The 21,925-nt window shown below is 40.9% G+C and overlaps 1 protein-coding gene across 2 annotated transcripts in view; it reads left to right on the top strand.

The window, feature by feature from the left end:
- Nucleotides 1-412: 412 nt before the first annotated feature.
- SPAG17 (sperm associated antigen 17) overlaps nucleotides 413-21,925 on the top strand; it is a 123,324-nt gene continuing 101,811 nt past the window's right edge. For both annotated transcript variants that reach the window (XM_081942135.1, XM_081942136.1), the window contains exons 1-4: nucleotides 413-543; nucleotides 5,235-5,375; nucleotides 7,535-7,600; nucleotides 16,329-16,460. In XM_081942135.1, coding sequence (XP_081798261.1) covers nucleotides 436-543; nucleotides 5,235-5,375; nucleotides 7,535-7,600; nucleotides 16,329-16,460 — 447 coding nt within the window. In that variant the 5' untranslated portion in view covers nucleotides 413-435. The remainder of the gene's footprint in view (nucleotides 544-5,234; nucleotides 5,376-7,534; nucleotides 7,601-16,328; nucleotides 16,461-21,925) is intronic.

Below are 21,925 nucleotides of genomic sequence, written 5' to 3' on the forward strand. Positions count from 1 at the left end.
TAAGAAAAAAGATTGCTAAAATCTCAAAGGGGGCTGCAGGATTTATGCATTGGAGCCTTTAAAAATGTGAAAAGAATCGGTAAGAAGCTTAAAATGTAGTAATTCTAAAGGGAAACAAATATTGTAACACCTCCCCTCCCCCCCCAAAAAAATATTTATAATGCATGACATCGGGTGATTCATTTTCAGTACTTATTTTAGGATCCATGCCTTGAGGCGTTGCCCATCGCCAGGAAAAATCAGTAATCGTCCCACCCCAACGTGGTCTGCTGCTAATAGGGGACCCCTTCCAGGCAGACAGGCCCATATGCAAACGTTAGGCTGCTCGGTTGCCTTGGCGACTGAAGCCGCGCGGAGGCGCGTTCCCGCGCCTGCGCAAGGAAGACGGCCTCGCAGCTGATTGCCAAGGCAACCGGTCCTGTTCCACTCTTTCCAATGGCTCCCAAGCGACCCAAGAGCGGGCCTGGTGGCGGGGCTGCTGGTCCCCCAGGGGCAGGCGCCAAGAACTGGGAAGTGGGGCTTGTGGCGGCCCGCTTGGAAGAGGTGCGTTGGCAGTGGAGGGAGGCACACGTTGGTCCTTGTCTCAGGAAAAAAGGTGGACCTGTTTGGCGGGATGTGGTCGATTTCAGTGTTTGCAGGGAGGAAGGGGGAAGGAAGTCCTATACCAGGGATCTTCAAACTTGGCAACTTTAAGACTTGTGGACTTCAACTCCCAGAATTCTCCCAGCAGAGCTGGGAATTGAAGTCCACAAATCTTAAAGTTGCCAAGTTTGAAGACCTCTGTCCTATACTCATAGCAGATTGGGAACAGACTTACTTTGAGGTTTGAGTCTTTCTCTGCTTAGCAGCATGGTTCCTAACGTCGCTTGTGGGTTTGCCCTCAAGAAATCGTGAATGTAATATAATTACAACTCAAGACAACAACCCTCCACCAGGAGATGAAGCCACCTTGAACCTGGTGTATCCTAAGAGAAAAATATTTCAATCAAATCCAAGTCCTGGTGGATACATCTATGCACTTTTCTTGGCGTCAATGGGAAATAATTTGCCATTGTCTTGTTTGGGGATGGTTTTTCCCACTTCATCTCCTAGCCTGAGATTTTCTATTGGTCAACTAACTAGACCCAGCCTTGCTGAGCTTCCAAGCCTAAAGGGCTGATCACAATTTCCATGTAGTTCCCTTTTTATGATATGTGGATTGTACTTCAGTCTGTGTTGTAGGCTGACAGTTCTCAAAATGAAAGAGAATTAGTTCACTAAAGTAGAGTATATTAGTAACTTACATGGTTTGAAAGCAGAGAGGGAGGTTATGGACATGAACATTGTAAGTAGCTATACAGGTAGTCCTTGATCTACAACAGCTCATTTAGTGACCGTTCAAAGTTACAAAAGCTTTGAATATAATGACTCAACCATTTTTCACACTTTGTAGTGTCTCTGAGATCATATGATCAAAATTCAGATGCTTGGCAACTGGTTCATATTTATGAGGTTGCAGTGTCCTGGGGATATCAATCAATCAATCAATCAAACTTTTATTTATAAACCGCGCCCTTTCCTAAGCAGGACTCGGGGCGGTGTACAGTCATTATTAAAAACCATATACATATCAAAATAGAATACATATACATAAACATAGACATAGACGGAGGAGGTAGAAAATATACTGTACCATATTTAATTAAAATACAAATAAGATTAAAATTCCCTTAAAAATTCCACAATAAGATGTTTGCCAGGAGGTGAAAGATGGAGCTATAAATCGGCTAAGCCAGCTAATTGGAACAGGTGGGTCTTAAGCTTCTGTCGGAAGGAGCGGAAGTCGTTAATAGTTCTAATATGGGGGGGAGGTCATTCCAGAGGGTTGGGCCCATCACAGAGAAGGCTCTACTCCTAGGTGCCACCCGTTGGCACTGCTTGGCGGATGGCACCTGGAGGAGTCCCTCCCTGTGGGAGCGAATAGGTCGTAGAGATGTGTGAGGTGAGATGCGATCCCGCAGGTAACTAGGTCATTGGGGGGTTCCAGATCCCGTTGCAACCAGTACGGTGCAATGGGGCCGGGCGTCCACCATATGAACGCTCACAGCACGCACGCACACACGTGCAGCATGCGCATGTGTACTTACTGCCCGCGACACTCTGCAATGTATCTGCAACGCTCCAGTTGCTCGGCGGAGTGTTGCGCAGGTGCTGTACACTCCGTGCGCATGCGCGAAAGCCCCGAACAGCTCAAATACAGGTAAGGAGCGCTGGCGGGCCTTCCAGAGCACCGTACCAGAACAGTAGCTGGTGCTCCTAGGAGGCACCAGTACGCCCATACCGGGGCGTATTGGTTGTATCCCACCACTGGGACATGTGATCACTTTTTGCAACCTTCTGACAAGCAAAGTCAAGCTAGATTCACTTAACAGCTATATCACTAACTTAACAACTTCAGTGATTCACTTAACAACTGGGGTAAGAAAGCTTGTAAAATGGGGCAAAATTCACTAACTAATCTCTCATTTAACAACATAAATTTTGGGCTCAATTGTGATTGTAAGTTGAGGACTACCTGTATTAGGCCATTTTCTTTGTAGAGGAGAGGAGGGGAGGGAAGACAGGGGAGGGCAGGACAGGACAGTACCTGGGAAGTCTTCTAGTCAAAGCAGGAGCCCCTATACCTGTGATGGTCAACCTATGGCATGCATGCCAGAGGTGGCACACAGAGCCCTCTCTGTGGGCATGCGCACCGTTACCCCAGCTCAGCCAACTGGTTGTCAGGTTTCTGAGGTGCACATGCACACCAGACAGGTGGTTGTCAGTGTTCTGGTGTGCGCATACAGGTGCACCTTCTGGTTTGGACACTTGATGCCAAAAAGGTTTGCCATCACTGCCCCATATCATTTTTGACAAGTGGTTGTCCAGTCTCTTCTTGAAAGCCTCCAGTGATAAAGCAGGTTAACTGATCTCAATGTCAGAAATTTTCTCTTTATTTCTAGGTTCAATCTCTCCTTGATCAGTTTCCATCCATTGTTCCTTGTCTGGACTTTGGGTGCTTTGGAAAATAGGTTGTCCCCCTCTTCTCTGTGACAGCCCCTCAAATATTAGAATGCCGCTATCACATCACCCCGGTTCTTCTCTTCACTTGACTGTCCATACGCGGTTCTTATAACAGTTCTTCATATGTTTTAGCCTCCAGGCCCCTAATCATCTTTGTTGCTCTTCTCTGTACTCTTGGTGGAGTCTCAACATCTTTCTTACAGTGTGGAAACCAAAACTGGATGCAGTATTCTAGTGTGACCTTACTAAGGCTTTATAGAGTGGTACTATTACCTCAAATGATCTTGATTCAATCCCTCTGTTAAAACAATTTAGGATTGCATTGGCTTTTTTTGCTGCCCCGCATACTGCTGATTCATATTTAACTGATTGATCACTAGGTCTCCAAGTTCCCTCTCACAATTACTGCTATTAAACCAGATTTCACCTAATTTATATGTGTCCTTTTGGTTTTTCTTGCCTAAGTGTAAGACTTTACTTTTCTTTATGTTGAATTTCATTTTGTTAGATAGGGCCCAATGTTCAAGTCTGTCGAGATCCATTTGGATCTTGAGTCTATCATTTAGGGTGTAGGCTATTCCTGCCAGTTTAGTGTCATCTGCAAATTTGATGAGTTTGGTCTTTATTCCCTCATTTATGAAGATATTGAAGAGTACTGGACTAAGACCAAACTTTGTGGTATCTCACTGCTTACTTCCCTCCATGTAGATGAAATACCATTAAGGATGACTCGTTGAGTATGGTTTGTCAGCTGGTTACAAATTCATCTGGTGGTGATGCTATCTATCCACTTATATAATACATATAACTATAACTGTAACTGTAGCCAATAACTGTAACTATTGGTGTGCTTATGCATTTGTTCTTGACACTTGTGTCAAATTTATGAGGCCAGAATGTATGGTCTATCCTTTCTGCACTCCAGGAGAATCCCATAGATGCAACTTTTAGGTGATATAGAGGAGTCACAGGATATTTGTAGCCATGTGTTGAGTTATGTAGTATGTAATCCAAACTGGTTCAGTCTTATCATTAAATACAGATTACTCAGACATATCTGATCATTTTTAATAAGTGGTACATCTAATAGGTAACTTTATTATTTTGTTTATGGAAAATAAGAAATAAACCAAATTAACAATAATATGGTATGTCTGTATGGTATTTTATATAATTAAAATTATAGCTGTTAATACATAGCATTTCAGATTCAAAGTTCACTGTGTCTGATATAGCAAAAGTGAAGTTACTTATAAACAAAGAATATAACAGAGCAAACAAAATAAACAATGCATTAGTGATTATTTAATAATTTATCATTTCACAGCTGGTATTACATTTGTCCTTTAGTTTCATGATCTCAATTATATACATTATTAATGCTTATCACTTCTACAAGCATATTTATCTAAATTTGTTTTATTTATTTGTGCAAATATATCTGTATCTTGCCAAATAACATTATAGAATAATATTTGGTTAGGATAAATACTAGAAAGAGCTAGTAGATTTAGTATATAGTATAATATTGCCATCTAGTGGTAGAGGGCAATTGCATATAAATAAATTTAATTTCTGAGCATGGAAAAATAAAATAAAGGAGAAGGGATGCCTTTATACTGCCTGCCTGCCTGCCTTTTTTTCTTTTCTTTTCTTTTCCTTTCTTTTCTTCCTTTTCAATTTATGTAGCTACCCTCTTACATATGCGGCTTACAGAATTAAAATCACACACACAAAAATACAAAATAACCAAAATGCCACTTAAACATTAAAATTATTGAAACCATTAAAAACATAATCTGAGCAAAGGACAATCAATATCTTTAACAGTACAGTCATTTTGCAGTGCCCATAACACCACTACCGGATCCCCAGGCCAGATGATAAAGCCATGTTCTTTAGGGCCTTCTGGAAGGCTAGTAAGGTCAGGGGCAGTCTGAATCTGAAGACATGGTGTTCCAGAGGGCTGGTGCCATGGTAGAAAGGTGCTTTCCTTCTGGGCCCATTAGCATGATATTCATTTGTGGACAAGACCCACAGTATGCACTTTCTGATGGACTTGATGGATCAGGTAGATGGGATAGGGAAGAGGCGCCCATCAAATAATCCAATCTCATGTCATGTAGGGCTTTATAACTCATTATCAGCACTTTTAATGGTTTAATCACTGGGTTGTTTTTTTTTTGAATCAGGAAAATTGGATTCCCAGTATTGCCTTTGTTGTTGGGAGCAGACCTGAGGATGAACTTCACATAAAGGCACTAACTCTGGCTGTGCAGGTGCCACAAAGGAAACTCTTCAGTGTGGTTTCCTGGGAAGAATTATTAGCACAGGTATTATATTTACAATTGTGGAGCGATTATATTAAAGCTGATTCTAAAAGTAGGGTGCAGTTTTACGTATAATTCAGGGTGATATCTGAGAAACACTATTTGTTGCCAGATATTTTTGATCTGAATATAGCAAAGAGAACTGGCCCTAGAAGAGGCTCTTCTATGCTTGCAGTTGACAATAGGAGGAGAAAAAAAATCAGATTTGAAGATTACATAAGTGCTTATCACATAATTTTATACAGTTTCATTGTATTGCATGAAAATGCTGATAACATTATGTAACTGCAGGGCAATATCCTTCCAGATACCTAGACACAAATATACTGTATATCCATCTGTCTTCACAAAGTTTACATGTGTTATTGCAAATAGGACAAGCCTGAACTCAGTCTCTTAAAAGCATATAATCCTTGTACTTGTTGGTTTCTTATAAACATCACTTGAAATATGTTTATTTTTTTATCAGCACAATAAAAAAGTTATATTTTTCAAGAATATTGAAACAGCCATTACACTATAGTTTCCATTACTATCAATTTTCTCTTACATTGATAGCAACTAAAGGCAACAATGTATTACTATCAGAGATAGCGTATTCAGAGTAATTTTAAACATCAAGCACACCATGGTTTTCTTTTTGTATATGTGAAAGGAACCTTAGAGAATAGTATTGCAAACTTCAGTATTATTCATAAAAGATTTTGACTAGGAATCAAGAAACAATTATTTTTGTATACATGTTCTTCGATAGACTAGTCTTTCTCAAGCCATCCCCACTACATATGGTAAAACACATTTTAAAATTGAATTTTCTTTTGGAAAAAAATATTTTGGAATAAAATTTTAAATTTAAAAGAGCTCTTCCAAGGAATACATTTGAAAAACGACTTGTTGAGTGATCCTTCATTCCAAAGCTTAGTTTAGAAGAACACCTGATGGCCGTGACCAGGGGGGGGCTTTTACCAGTTTTGCCTGGTACGTCAGTTGCGCCCCTTCCTGGATCAGGATGCTCTGTGCACAGTCACTCATGCCCTCGTCCTTTCTTGCCTGGACTACTGCAATGCTCTCTACATGGGGCTGCCCTTGAAGAGCACCCGGAGGCTTCAGCTGGTCCAGAATGCGGCCGTGTGGGTTGTCATGGGGGTACCTAGGTGCTCCCATGTTACACCCCTTTTAGGCGGCCTGCACTGGTTGCCAGTTGTTTTCCAGGTGCGATTCAAGGTATTAATTATGACCTTTAAAGCACTCCATGGCTTAGGCCCAGGGTACCTGCGAGACCACCTACTGCCACCAGTAGCCTCCCACCGTCCAGTACGATCCCACAGAGTTGGCCTCCTCAGGGTGCCGTCGGCCAGACAGTGTCGGCTGGTGACCCCCAGGGGGAGAGCCTTCTCTGGGAGCGCCTTCCCTCTGGAATGAGCTGCCCCCGGAGCTTCGCATAATCCCTGACCTCCGGTCCTTCCGACGCGCCCTAAAAAGTTGGCTTTTCCAGCAAGCCTGTTAATTTTAACTTATTTTAAATGTATTGTCTTTTAAATTCAGTTTGTTTTTTTGGATGTGGATTTAATTTTTTTTTTAACTTTTGGGATGTGTGTTTTTTAATGTTGTACGCTGCCCTGAGTCCTTTTGGAGAAGGGCGGCATATAAATCCAAACAAACAAACAAACAAACAAACAAACAAACAAACAGAATAGAAAAATTAATTAACAATATAAGGATTTAAAGATAAAATATAAATGGCAAAAAGTAGATAAGAATTTAGTCCACGAAAGTTTGAAATGAACCAAGATACATAACAGTTTTGAAATATTTAACTTAATATTGAAATATTGTGTTCTTATTCTCTTTTCTCCTTTTTTAGTAATTTTACTTTTTTATTTCAATTTATATTATTTTTTACTATTGTTAAAATCTCTAATAAGTATTTTAAAAAAAGAAAAAGAAAGTAGAATTTCATTCTAATTTCATTAAGATTGTGTGGTTCATTGAAAATAATGCTTCAGAATGTGCAGCATCATTACGAAATACATTTTTCAAGTCATTATGTATGTGGCGATAACTTGGAATAGTTTTTGAATAAATTACAGAATGTGCAAAAAAAATGAGCATGTGAAACCAGAAAGTTCATTATGTTACATTTGCTTCCCTTTTCTTTCTAGATCATGGAAGTTGTAGATGTAAAAGCAAAGAAGGTCAAAGAAAAAGAAACACCTTTATTTTATGAAGTAAGACAAAGCATTTTTATTATTAGTTGGATTACTTTTTCTGATTTATTTCAGAAATGAATAATCTCATATCTGATATTTTGACTTTTGCTTTTAAAGTGGTTGCTGAAAGCCAGTTACTTAACCATTAATATTTTATTTGTTCAGGCATTTGTATGTCTAATTCCCAGTTTTGTAAGCTAATTAGAAAATATTAACTTTCTAAACATTTGAACACAAAAAAACCATCCATATGCACAGCCCAAAATAATTTCCATTACACAGATAATGCTTTTGTAAAAGTGTTAGTGCACCTAGTCCATATAGATCATTCAGCAATGACCACTGTATGATCATATTTTGTGACGAGCTTTTTTGGGGAAAAATCAAGCTCTTTATGGAATCAAAGAGGTGCCTGGAGTGAACTGACTGAATAGCCCAACTTCCCTGCAATGGGGCATTTGTGGCCATGAAAAATTCCCTGGTACTCAGAAAGTGTTCTGAGTGTGACGAGGGACTGATACTAATTTCCTCCATATCCAGATGGAGGATTCACCACAGTCCCAATACAAAAGCCAGATCCAACATCTGTCCTCTATTGTGGTGGTCGCTCTCTCAGATCTTTTGGAAAACTTGCCTTGTTTTTCTTGTCTGTTTCCATTTTCACTGTCTTTATAGAAATCATTTGATTGCTTCTTGTCTCTTTTAACAGCTCTCTGCAATTCTTTATTAAATTCTTTTGTGAGATATTTCTCCTGTTTAGCTTTGGCTTTTAGAAATTTCCAATGTTCTAACATTCATTTTGCTTTTTGCTTTTCTTCATCTTCATCTGTCTCTCTTCACATTCATCTTTAACACATTCTTTGATTTCTTTTGAACCTTGGGATTGGAGGCTATATATCATGAAGTGTGTGTGTGTGTGTGTGTGTGTTATTTGCCATCCATAGTCACTTGTGTGAGATAGATGGCTATATAAATCTTATAAATAAATCCCATAGTTCCTCCAGTTATTGATAAAGTTTATGACTGCAAAAGGATTCCTCATGTTCTTTGAAAATGGTGGGTGTCAAGACTGTATTGTGGAAACTGGTTGGCTTTCTTTTTCCATATTACTTTAATTTAGAATTTATACATGAGCATGATCTGTTCCTGAATCAGCTGCTGTATATTTCTACTATACCTGTGTTCTATCTGCTTGCATCAATAATCATTTTGATTTCTGTAATTTCACTTGGAGACATCTAAGTATGTATATACAATAGATGTTATTTTGGTTGTTGGAAGACTATTTTAGTAATGAAGAAATCATCGAATTGACAGAAATTGTTAAGTCATTCTTCATTTTGATTTCCCTAAGCCATACAAGGCAACTACATTTTCCTCTTAATATTTCCAACTGCATCAATGTTTGAAGCATAAACCTGGATAATTTTATATTAAGGAATTGTCTGGGAAGCTTAATTGATATTATTCAATCATTGCTTATCCCGAGTATTGTTCTTTCTGTATGCTTTGAGAAAAAACAACAACATGATCTTCTAAGTAAAAGTGCCCAGTTCTTGCCCATTTCAATTTACTGATGCCTAAAATGCCAATTATAGTCAGTTCATTCAATTTTTCACTGTGTAGAGCTTTTCTGTGTTCCTGCTTTTAATATCTCATCTTCCCACTGTAATTATGTCTTTACAGCTTTGGATTTTCTTTTCTTGCAAAATCAGCAACCCAGGCTTTAATCTAGCCATATCTTAAATAACATTAGTACTGTGAAAGATCCTTAGCTCTTCCTTATGTTAATTATCGTGCATCCTGAGGGGCCCATCATGTGATACTACGAGGTTAATCATTTCTATTCTCTTTCCATGTGGTTTTCTTGGTAAAATACAAGAGTATTTACTTTTCAATTTCAATTTCAATTTATTTGTGCTTCTAGACCGCCCCCTCTCCCAGAAGGGACTCGGGGCGGTGTACATACAGTCCATATAGAATATCACAAAAATACAATAAAAAATTAAATATGTACAGTTTGGAGGAGGTTAAAATGCAATTAAAAGTCCTTTTGCCTTCCTTCTCCCATGCAGGGTGAAATGATGCCTTTGCCATTGTCATTAAAAGGATCATTCATTCCCAAATCCTCCAACATCTTTTTATTGCTGCTGCCCAATATAGAGGTCTGCTTGCTTTAGCAGAGCAGCTAAAGTGAGCTTCATGCCTTGGTTGACCCTGTTGTTGGCATAAACTCTGGGCATTATTTGCCTATCCCATCTCCCCCCATCTCCCCCCATCTCCAGTTACTGCAGGACTGTGAATTGGGAGGAATTAACACCTTAGATGCACTGCAATGTATTATTTTGCACATTAGAGGAATAAAGATATATGTACATTTGCGTGAATGCTATATTGAAGAGTATGAGGCCTATTGGTTGGGTTTCTGAGTGAGCTACAGGATCCCTGACTGCAAGTTGTTAGAAACTGAGAATATGCTATCATCTGTTCTTGTTAAGTCCCTGATAGTACTGTGACGAAGTTGTTATCCTTTCAAAATCTGTCCAGAACTCAGCAATTCTATGGACAGTTCTTCCCACATTTTCCAATCTTGTATGGCTTCTTTCAGTTGTTTTAGTTCAGTTGCTCTGGTTGATATTATCAACTTTCTGTCAGCGTTCCAAGCAGTGACGTGCAGTCAGGTGAGGCAAGTGAGGCACAGCCTCACCACTCTCATCATTAAAAAAAAAAGGAAAAGGAAAAAGCTGAGCTAGTTGCTGCCTCACCATGGATGACTCTGCTTAACCTCACTGGAGCTCTCCCTCCCCAAGTGTAGTGACTTCCTCCCCAGGCCCCCATTCATTTCTCTCTCACACACACACAGCTGGATAAAACTATATAAAAATCTAGCCCAGCTTCACTGATTACAAGTTTGAAAAGGCAACGTGGCTCCACCTGCAATCAAACTACACTTGGGGAGGGAGAGCACAAGCGAGCACTGAGGAGACCACAGTAGGAGGCAGGAAGCCAGGCAAAGAGCCATGCTGTAGTACACACACTTCCCCCCAGCCTCTTTCTTTTGGAAGGCTCGGCTCGGCTCCCCTCCGGCTTCTCTGCCTCTCCTCTCACCCCAGCCTGCCAGCAGGAGGTGGTGGGTGGGCTTTATTGTGTTCCAGGCATTTCCCACCCAGACAGCAGGCTGCATTTGCAATGGTGGAGGTGTTTGGGAAAGGCAGCAGGGGAATGGGGGGGATGGCAGAGGAGCTGCTTTCAAGCCACTGGAAAAGATATCCAATCCAACTTTTGTGTGTGTGAGGGTTTGTTTGAGAGTGAGTGAGAGAGGGAAGGGGTAGGAGAGATAATCCAATCCAACTTCTGTGTGTGTGTGTGTGTGTGTGTGTGTGTGTGTGTGTGTGTTTGAGAGAGGGGGAGGAAGGGAGAGAGGGAGGAAGGAGGGGAAGGAGAAGAAAAAGAAAAAGAAAAAAGGAGCAAAGGAGAAAAACAAATGCTGTCCCTTTAAATTGGAACTGAGCATGCCTGGCTGTGGAATTCTGGGAGTTGAAGTCCACAAGTCTAAAAATATTTGAAACCCAGCACTGTGTCAGTGCCTCACCAGTCATAAACCTCACCGCACGTCACTGGTTCCAAGTAATGTACCCATAGACAGGAGAACTTGGAAGCAGGCAAGTTCCTCAAAGAACAGTTTATTGGAAACATCATATTGGTACAACTGGTGAAAGCTGACTCTAAAGTTCCCACAGCTCTCAGGTAATTAAAAAATAAAAGTGTCCCCTTTCACGCAGTCCAATCCAGTTGCTGGCTGGTTACTTGGTTACTTCACTCCTCCTTTGGCCAGCCACCTGTGTGAATGTCCTTGATTCCCACAGGAAAGCTTTATTGTTTTGGCTACAAACCCTGTCTAACTATTCCCCCCCTCCCTCTGTCATATGGCAACCCTGAAACCACCAAGATGCCCTCAGTCAGGTTCATTTCAGGGTTTACACTTTGGTAATGTCTATCCACCAAGTTTTAGGGGCCTTGTTGCATTTTACCATGGACCATTCTGAACATAACTTTTCCAGTGAGTTTGATTGCATGTTCTGACTGAAACAAATAAGGCAAAATTTTGTGAATGCAATATTTCTGGTTTTATATGCTCCAGTACTTGCTTGTTTATCATCTTCGCTGTACAAAGAATATGCAGGAGTCTTCTCCAGCTCCACAGCTCAAACAAGCCAATTTTCCTCCTTTTCTCCTTTTTTTCCAATCGTGGGTAGCTATGGGAAACACAATAATGAATACTAATCTGCATTTGTTTATCAGACTAATATCATTCTTTTCCATATGCAATTCATCTCATCATTGCAATGCAACTCAATGTGATTTGATGTTTCATTTCTGGACTGCATTAACTGCTTTGATAAATCTGTGATCCTAGGAAAGTGAATTCTTGCACACATTCTGTCTCTTAATTGTCATTGTTATTTTGACAATTCCATTCCTCACAGTGATCATGAGTTTGTTGCTGTTGTTGTTTGTTGTTCAGGAAGAGGCCATATTTGTTGCTTTCATTCATTCTTTTGATCAGATGTTTCAAGCCTTTGGTTTCTGACAGGAGAATTGTGTCATCAGCATATTGAATATTGTTGATGGTCCTTCTTTCAGTTTTTACTCCAATTTATGATTCTTCAGCTTCTTGTTTCCTGATGATCACTTTGACATGTAGGTTGTGTAACGTGAAAGAATGCAGTGTTGCCACAATTCTTTTCTCTTTCTTGAACCAATCAGTGTCTCCATATCATGTTGTGCAGCAACTGCATCAACTTGACTAGATGGGTTTGCGTTCCCAGGTCTCCACAGCTCTTCACAGCTTGCCATAATTGACACAATGATAAGCTTTCTTGTAGTCAATAAAGCAGATGCACTTTCAATGTTCTTAAGATTTTTCCATGATCCAGCATAGATTTGCAATGTGATCACTAGGACCATGGTGCCTTCTGGGGCTTAGACATCTGGTAATTCCCTTTTGATGGTTGACATTGTTGCATGATCTTAAGGAGAATCTTGTTAGTGTGAGGGACGAAGACAATAGCATGGTAATAGGAGCAATCCTTGGAGTTGCCCTTTTTAGCAATACAATGAACATTTCCATTCATGTAGCCAAGTGTTTGTTTCCCACATTTTTGGCAGATGTTTGTGATGGTTGTGGATGCCAGAAGCTTCAGCAATTCTGCAGGAAGGTATCAATACCTGTAGCCTTGTTTGGTAGTTGGCTCATTGTCCACACAACTTTTTTTTTTTTTTAGAAAATTTTATTGGTTTTTTAAAACATTTATAAGGAAAAGGGTAGGTGGAATGGTGTACAAATTTTGGCAGTTGCAAGTGTGGCAGACGCCCCCTCCCTCCAAACTCATAAGATACATCTAAGTATAAAACATTAATACATGATGATATAAAATCAGCATATTAATTCTAAAAAAAAAATTCAATCAGCTTATATATTATGATATATAGTCTAGATATAATTTCATTATTACTTTCGGTCTGTTTATAACAATGTGGTTTTCTTATTCATTTTTGTGATCTGAGCTTTCTTGGTGTTGCCCCTTCTCCCCCCGCTGGCAGAGCTCCGGCCCCTCCCGTGTCCTGTGTGACCGTTGAAGAGTCTTCTGTTTTTTCTAGGTTTGCTTTATTTTTTTCCATAAAGGCCTGAGCCTCTATGGGTGTATTGATTCTGATTCTTGTCTCCTCCCAGAATATCAGCATCCCTTCAGGCATCAACCATCTAAACCACACCCCTTTCTGGTATAATTTATTCACCAATTGCGAATAATTTTTCCTTTTCTCCCTAATTTTTTTTGGGATCTGCTTCAAGATGGTTATCTCCCTGTCATGATATGTCAATGCTTGCCCCCTTTGTACACCCAGAATTATGTCTCTTGTGCTTTTCCTAAGGAATTTAATATGGACCTCCCTGGGTACATTGTGTGTTCTGGCATATGCTGAATTCACTCTATAGACCAGGTCTATCTCCCATTCCATCTGTTGTTTATCTTTGTGTATGTATTCAGCTAAGATATTAGTCATAATGTCCCTTATATTTTCCCCATCTGCTTCTATAACATTTTGAAATCTAAGATAAAAGGACATTCTCTCAAACTCTGTTTTCATTTGTTGGATATCAAGTTCTTTGTTACCCTTCTGCAGAGCCTCTACCCCCCCCCTCGCCTCCAACACCCCACCCTCCACAAGGTCCAGTCTCTGTGAGTTCTTATAAATTTGGACTTGATTCTCTTTAATTTCTTCCTTCATTTCCTTTAATTGTTTCTTAATTTCTTCCTGGCCCTGTATGAGTTGCTGAAGCATTTGTTGCAAATCCATCTCTGTACTCTTAGGCAATGTTCCCTCTAATTTTTTTTCGATGTGAGCAGAAAAGTATAGTGTTTGAGCGGCACATTTTCATGCCTGAGCACCCGAATTTTTTTCACAGATGTCACCTAAGACAACAACGAGATCAGTATTATTTGAAACTCAAAGTTATGTTTCTTCAAGGTACCTGCTTAATTCAAAGTGTTATATAATATCAGTATCACTTAACAACGCTCCTGCTTAGCAACCAAAATGTTGGCTCAGAAACTCTGGCATTTGAAGCACGCAACTCTTAAAGCTGTCAAGTTACAAGACCCTTGCACCCCTAACCCTTTAGGGAAAAAAACCCCCAGGGGTCTTCAAACCTGACAGCTTTAAGATTTGTGGACTTCAACTCCCAGAATTTCTCCTCCAGTCCTGTTGGCTCAGGAACTCTGGCATTTGAAGCATGGAAGTCTTAAAGCTGTCAAGTTACAAGACCCTTCCACCCCTAGAAAAAAAATGCAGAGCTCTTCAAACCTGACAGCTTTAACACTTGTGGACTTCAACTCCCAGAATTCCTCCTCCAGTCATGTTGCAGCGACGTCATCTGCGTGGATCTGCTCCATCTCTGCTTTCTTCATTGTGGGCAGGGCTGCTGCTGAAGTTGCCGACGAGTAGCCACCAGAATAACTGCTGCTACCTCCTCCTCCTCCAACAGCACCACCAGATTTGCTCCTGAGCTCAGCGCTGGGTAACCCGTGCCCGCTCCTCCTCCTCCGTGCTTTTGAAGAACCATGAGGCTTTTTTTCCCCCTGCTCCCTCCCCGCCTTCCTACTGTCTCCCGCAGCCTCATGGCTCTTCAAAAGCACGGCGGAGGAGGAGGGGGGGGCAGGCAGGGATAACCCAGCGCTGAGCTCAGGTGCTCCGAGCAGAGGGGAGGCACCGCTGCCACGTACGGAGATGCCGGCTGGAGCTTTGCCGGCTTCATCTCAGCCGCAGCGCCGGGCAGCAAATCCGGCAGTGCTGCCTGTTAGAGGAGGAGGAGGAGGAGGTGGCAGCAGTTCTTCCGGTGGCGGTGGGGGCTTTGGGGCTTCACAACTAGCCTCAGTCGCCCCGTGCTCCTCAAAGCAAGTCTGGGGAAGTCCTTTGCAGGCAGCCCGTTCTAGCTGCCTGCAAAGGACCTCCCCAGCTTCCAAAGCCTGTGGCAATAGAAATCACTGCGCGGCAGTTGACAACTGCTGCGCGGTGTTTTCTTGCCACCTGCGCGCTAGCACAGCCGCGCACCTTAGAGGGAACGTAGCTCTTAGGTTGCATCAGTTCTGTAATCTTTGACTGTGTGGCAGGACTGGATGTTGCAGATGTCGGTGCAGAGGTAGCAAAGCCAGGTTTTCCAGGTGGTGGTCTTTTTGGAGACATAGTTTATAAAACAGAGAGATCAGTCAGTGTAGAGACTGGACAGCTGGAGAAGTAGAGCAGGCAGATGAGTCCAGGAGGCAGAAGATCCAAGCAGGTGGGAGTTTCTTTAGTCAGTCTAGCAATAGAGAAAGATTTTCTCTCCAGAGGGTTCAGGAAATAGCAATCCACAAGAGATTCTTCTGGGTGACACGGAGACAAAGACCGGAAGCCTGAGTTTTAAAGGTGGAGTCAGGTTTCACAGTTCATGAAGACAACGGAAGTGTGCCATCTTGCCCTGCCAGCTTTGGGCTCAGAGGCATAACAAAATTTTAAAAGTTCACAAAATTCTCAGTTCATCCATAAATTCTGGAGCTAAATCCGATGAAGATCACTTTTACAGGGGTGAGGCATCATTAGTTGGCTCTCCCCCCTCCTCCTTCCCCTGGGGGCGAAAGCAAAATTTTCTCAAGCCGCTTGTCCAGGGGGGGGGGAAATCCCCCTCCCTCTAGCCGCACCTCCAACGAAAATCCGAAAGTTTAACTTTTAAAGTTGCTGAAAAGTCCATCAATTCAAAAGAAGGGGAATGAAGAAAGGAAGCACCTCACCATACCGCCGCTGCTTCCTTCAATTTTGCGTTGTCCGATCGGCATGGAGCGAGACGCAGGTGCGCCCTCCGAGACTGCTCCCCGATGCCTGGAGCAAAGCGGAGAAGCCCCCACCAGCCGCCGCCGATGCCAGGGCCCTCCGCGAGCCGCTCCCTCGGCAGGACGCCTCTCCGGGGCGTCCTGTGCCCCCCCAGAAGCGGGGGAAGCCCACCGGGAGAGCGGGAGCGGGCAAAGGACTTGCCCGTTGCCGTAGCCGCCGGAACCGGAAGTCATTGTCCACACAACTTGAAGGGTTGCATACATGGAAGGGATTTGGGTGATGTCAAATCTCTTTGGTGGTACTGTCATTTTGATGTTGCATTTTGTTTGCACTGAAACAAATTCTTAAACTGTTACCGTTTTGTTTCTCTCTGCAGGTGATAGAAATGGCAAAAAGCATTCTGGATTCTGGGGAACCACTTCCTGTAACTTTGATTGGAAAATTAATTAAATATCAAATGCTTTGCATCAAACAGAAAGATCTTCAGAGAAGGATTGCTGAAAAGAAGGTAGCTTAGTTTCCAGCCTATAAACACCTACCTGGGAATAAATCTTACTGGGTTCTTTATCCCTTACTTCTGAATAGACATGCATCCATTTAGATTGTTATTGGGAGAGAAGAAAAACAGTTTTGGGAACAAAAGAACCTTTTTTGCAATTTTCTTTCCTTATTGTTCCTCACATATAAGGCTTTAAGCTTAGTGTAGCCCTGCATTGCTAGACATTTCCTGCTTGTGTGATACATTAATACTTTGAATCGATTAAAAGTTGCAATGAGTTGGCCACAGAGCCTTGTAAAAAACTAAAATAAATTGCCAAGATCAGTAAAGGACAGGATTTGGCAGCAGTGGTGTGGGGAATGCCAATTTATTTCTGATAGCAAAACATCAGAGCAGTCTGGTAGCAAAAACATCTGCATATTAGAACTGGTGGAAAATATTTGTAACTTGGGTGGTAGTTATTGTTGAGTGGTTTGTTCTCTGAGCTTGCTGTTTAGCTTCCAAATGTTTCGGCACTAAGCTAGTTAACTTCCTCAGCGGGATTTCAGTTGAAGTGTCTTGTTTCAGTTTTTCACCGCTTTTATTGATCTCATGTGGTCATGTAGTCATGCCATATGACCTGTTGTGTGACTGGCTGGTCATTATGTGTGAAGGTCACCAAATGAAGCGGTACTATTGTTGGTTGGTTGCTGGATTGATATGCTCCTTTTATCAATAGAGCATTGGTGTAGGTTTGCGAGCCATCATTATTCCCAGTGGTTGTAGAATTCTGGCCATCATTTCTAATGCTCTGCTTACATTTCTGATGCTCCACTAAAGTTTGTTTCTGTGTTGTGGTTGGCTTTGTGGTGTGGTGGGGTTTGGGTGATATGCATTGGAGTATGACGTTTCATGGGTAGCCGTTGTGGAAAAAGGTGTTTTTCTTCCACTTTTCTTAGTGTCTCGGTGCAGCAGTGTGTCCTGGCTCTTTTGAAGATGTTATGAATGCAGCTCTTATTTTGTGTGGTGACGGGTGGTTGCTGGCAAAGTTGGGAATTTGACCTGTGTGAGTTTATTTTCGGTAAATGCAGGCTACTAGTTCACCACTGTCCAGTCTTTTTATGTCAGCTTCAATGAACAGAAGTCATTGATCCTTTTCTTCTTTGTGTATGACTTTGATGCCTGTCAATATGTTACTGAGTAGGTGGTGTGCTTCTTCCATCTTGGAACTTTCAATGATGACAAAAGTAGAAATGATGGCGGGGAAAGGAGCTGACTATACGATGTGTGATCTTGGAGCTCCAAGATCGCAGTTGATATTTCTGCCGCTGGACAGTCCTTTTGGACCTAAACCATCCCGCAGAGACAGTGATAGTGAAGAGTACGTCCTGCTGATCTCAGGGACACTACAAAGTCCCTGATTGATTCAGGAGAAGCTCTTATTTCCGATGACAGAAACGCAGCCTTTGAAGGTGCTAAAGTTGGGACAACTCCGGAACGGAAAGAAAGTGGAAAGAGAAAGCGTGTCGAATTGGTGAGGAAATTTTATTATTAGGAAAGAGACTACCCCCAAAAAAATATAAGTTAAATTAAAATTGAAGACAGAAGAGAGTAAGTGGTGAAATGAAACTACATTAAACTTAGTCTGTTATCTTTTTAAATTCTTTTTTTATGGATGGAATTTTTGCAAATGTTCCCTATGTTTTAAACTGAATGGATTAGTTTTTCTTCTACTTTTCCCCCCCTTATACCTATGGATTAAAAATTTTCTTTTTTTCTATAATGCTTGATTGGATAGGGGTTTTTTTCTCCATTTAAGAACTTTGTTTTCTTTAAATTTGGAACATAAAGAAGATATTAAAAAGGAATATAAAGAGGGCTCTAACAACAGAAGGAAAAAAGTAACACTGCCACTTACAGGATGGAGCTTGGAAACATTGTTTTTTCTCTTTCTCTTTGATCATTTGACATTCCAAGGCTTCTCAGCTTGTTTTCTGAGAGTGATAGTAGGAAGGGCACAGATTGTTTACACAGGTGTTCTTCGGGAGTTCTATCATTAGCTGGACTGGAGGGAAGACAAAACCTTGACTTGAAAGATTATAATGAATGTGCTTGAAACTTAATAAAAAGCCTTGAATGCTATAGTGGCAGTGTCTACAAATTGGAAGAATGTCGCAGCAGGAAAAAGAAACTATAACATTGCAAATGATTATGTTTGAAATTCAAAAGTTACTAGTAGTAACAGAGAAAATTGAGAAGAGGTTGGAGAATATAGAATACAAAACAGAAAAATTTGATGGAAAAATTGAGGATGTTTATCAAATGAAGAAAGTGGAGGACAGAGTTCTAAAGATTGAAGAAAAAATGAGCAAAGAGATAAGAAAATTGTGGACACTGACAACAAATTGAGCATGGTTGGAAATGGCAAGAGCGGAATATGGAAAGGGGAGATAGATGGACTGGAACTCTACCCCAGATTTCAAAGTATAGAAGAAAAGAGAAAAAAAATGATGGAGATAAGGAGAGAAATCTTGACAGAAGAACTAGTGATAACCAAAGACAAGCTGATGGAAGAAGCAGATGGAGGGTTGCGAGTTTTCATGAGATACCAAATGAACAACAACTTGCGAAGAGAAGTCCATACAAGACTTACCAAGAAAGTAATTAGAATACTAATGCTACAAATGGCAAAAGACATAAGACTGTACTGTTACTGGAAAGATACAGGTTGATATAATGAAAGTGCATAATAAAAATCAAGTTAATCTGAGTTAAATTTAGAGTATTATGTATAAAATGAAGTGATAATAGATATAGTCGAATAAATGATTAATAATGATAATATATATATATTAGTTTGACAATTTGAAATTTTATATAATCTACAAATGGAGACTAAGAGAGGAGGTTTAAAAGCTTTGTTATTAAATATAATCAATTTTTATTTAGAACATGTTATAAAGATGTAATGTTATTGGATGTTTTTTAGGAAGATCTAATGGAATGCCATTATAAAATTTTACTTTAGATTTAGAATATTTCACATAAAAGGATGTAAAAGCAATCATAGTCAAATTAAGGTTGAGGTACAATAATAGTAATATATATAAATGTATTTGATTTAAAAAATGTGATTTGATATGAATTGAATGTGATGACTATGGAAGCAATGCATAGAAATTTGTAACCAACTGACACACTTTCTATAATTTGTAATGGAAGATGCTTTTTTGTTTTTTGTTTGTCTCTTTGTGTTTGTTCAAAAAATTAAAAAAGTCGGGAGTTCCGGTTCCGGCGGCGGCGGCAACAGGCAGCTCTTTGCCCGCTCCGGCTCCCCGGTGGGCTTCCCCACTCCTTGGGGGCACAGGACACCCCGCAGAGGGGTCCTGCCAGAGGGGCGGCATCGCGGAGGACTCCTGCAGCGGCGGCGGCCGGCGGGAGGTCTCTCGCGCGCCCAAGGCACCGGGGAGCAAGCTCGGAGGGCGCTTCGCGTTCCTGCGCCTCGCGCCTCGCTATAAGCCAACTGGAGAATGCAACAATTGAAGGAAGCAGCTGCAGTGCGGTGAGGTTGCTTCTCTCTTCATCCCTTATTCTGCATGAATAATTACTCAGCTTTTTAAAACTTTAAAATAACTTTCGGGGCATTTTGGAGGTGCGGCTGGAGGGAGGGGGGTTTCCCCCCCCCTTGGACAAGCGGCGAGGAACAATTTTGCTCTCAGCCCCCGGGGAAGGAGGAGGGGGGAGAGCCAACGAATGAAGCCTCACTCAGGCTGAGATGATTTTCTTTTCAATTTAATCCTACATATTACTGTGATTTGAGGACTTTTGGAACTTTTTAAAACTTTGTTATGCCTCTGTGCCCAAAACTGGCAGGGCAAGATGGCACACTTCCGTTGTCTTTATGAACTGTGAAATCTGACTCCACCTTTAAAATTCAGGCTTCCGGTCTTTGTCTCCGTGTATCCCAGAGGAATCTCTTGTGGATTGGTATTTTTTAAACCTTCTAGGGGAAATTTTCTATCTATTGCCAGACTTATTGGAGAGATTCTCTTCTGCCTGGTTCTTCTGCTCCCGGATTCACCTGGCTACCCTTCTTTTCTAACTGTTTATTTCATATTTGGACTGAACTTCTAACGTTATAAAGGATGGCATCCAAAAGACCCCCTCCTGGAAAACCTGGCTTTGCCACTTCTGCTCCAACATCCGCAACATCCAGTCCAGCCACACAGTCAAAGATAACAGAACTGATGCAACATAAGACTACAGAGATGGACTTTCAACAAATGCTTCAACAAATTTTACAGGGCCAGGAGGAAATCAAGAAACAGCTAAGGGAAATGAAAGATGAAATTAAAGAAAATCAAGCCCAAATATATAAGAACTCACAAAGACTGAATCTTGTGGAAGGGGGGGGTGGAGGAGGTGAGGGGGGGGGTAGAAGCTGTGCAGAAAGGGAACAAAGATCTTGACATCCAACAGATGAAAATAGAATTTGAGAGAATGTCCTATTACCTTAGATTTCAAAATGTTATAGAAGAAGATGGGGAAAACATAAGGGACATCATGATAAACATCCTGGCTGACTACACACACAAAGAAAAACAACAGATGGGGTGGGATATAGACCTGGTTTATAGAGTGAACTCAGCTTATGCTAGAACTCACAATGTACCCAGGGAGGTTCACATTAAATTTCTTAGAAAAAGCACAAGAGATGAAATTCTGGGTGTACAAAGGGGGCAAGCATTGACATACCATGATATGGAGATAACCATTCTGAAGCAGATCCCTAAGAAGATTACAGAAAAAAGGAAGAATTATTCGCAATTAGCGAATAAATTATACCAGAAAGGGGTGTGGTTTAGATGGTTGATGCCTGAAGGTATGCTGATATTCTGGGAGGAGACAAGAATTAGAATCAATTCACCCATAGAGGCGCAGGCCTTTATGGAAAAAAACAGAACACTCCTAGAAAAAACACGAGACACTACAGCGGACACGCAGGACACGGGAGGGGCCAGAGCTCTGCCAGTGGAGGGAGATGGGGCAATAGCAAGAAGACTCAGATCACAAAAATAAACAAGAAAATCATATTATTATAAACTGACCGAAAGTGATAATGGAATTATATCTGGATTTTATACTGTAATGTCTAATCTGATTGAATTTAGTAATAGAACTAATATGCTGATTGTAATCAATTATATACCAATGCATTATATATAAATGTATACTATGAGTATGGAGAGAGGGGCGCCTGTCACACTTTGCAACTGCCATAATTTGTATACCTGTCCATTTACCCTTTTCCCTATAAATGTTGAAAAACCAATAAAAAATTTTGTTAAAAAAAAAAAAATTAAAAAAGTCTAAAAAAAAGTGGAAATGATGGCTCACAAACGCACTGACGAGAACTGTCTAAAACTAAGGGCAAAATACAAGAGAAGAACAGCAACATAACAAAATTAATAATAAAATTGATATCATATACTAGA

This window comes from Natrix helvetica, assembly GCF_964273705.1.
Source record: "Natrix helvetica genome assembly, chromosome: 2".
Taxonomy (NCBI): Eukaryota; Metazoa; Chordata; class Lepidosauria; order Squamata; family Natricidae; genus Natrix; species Natrix helvetica.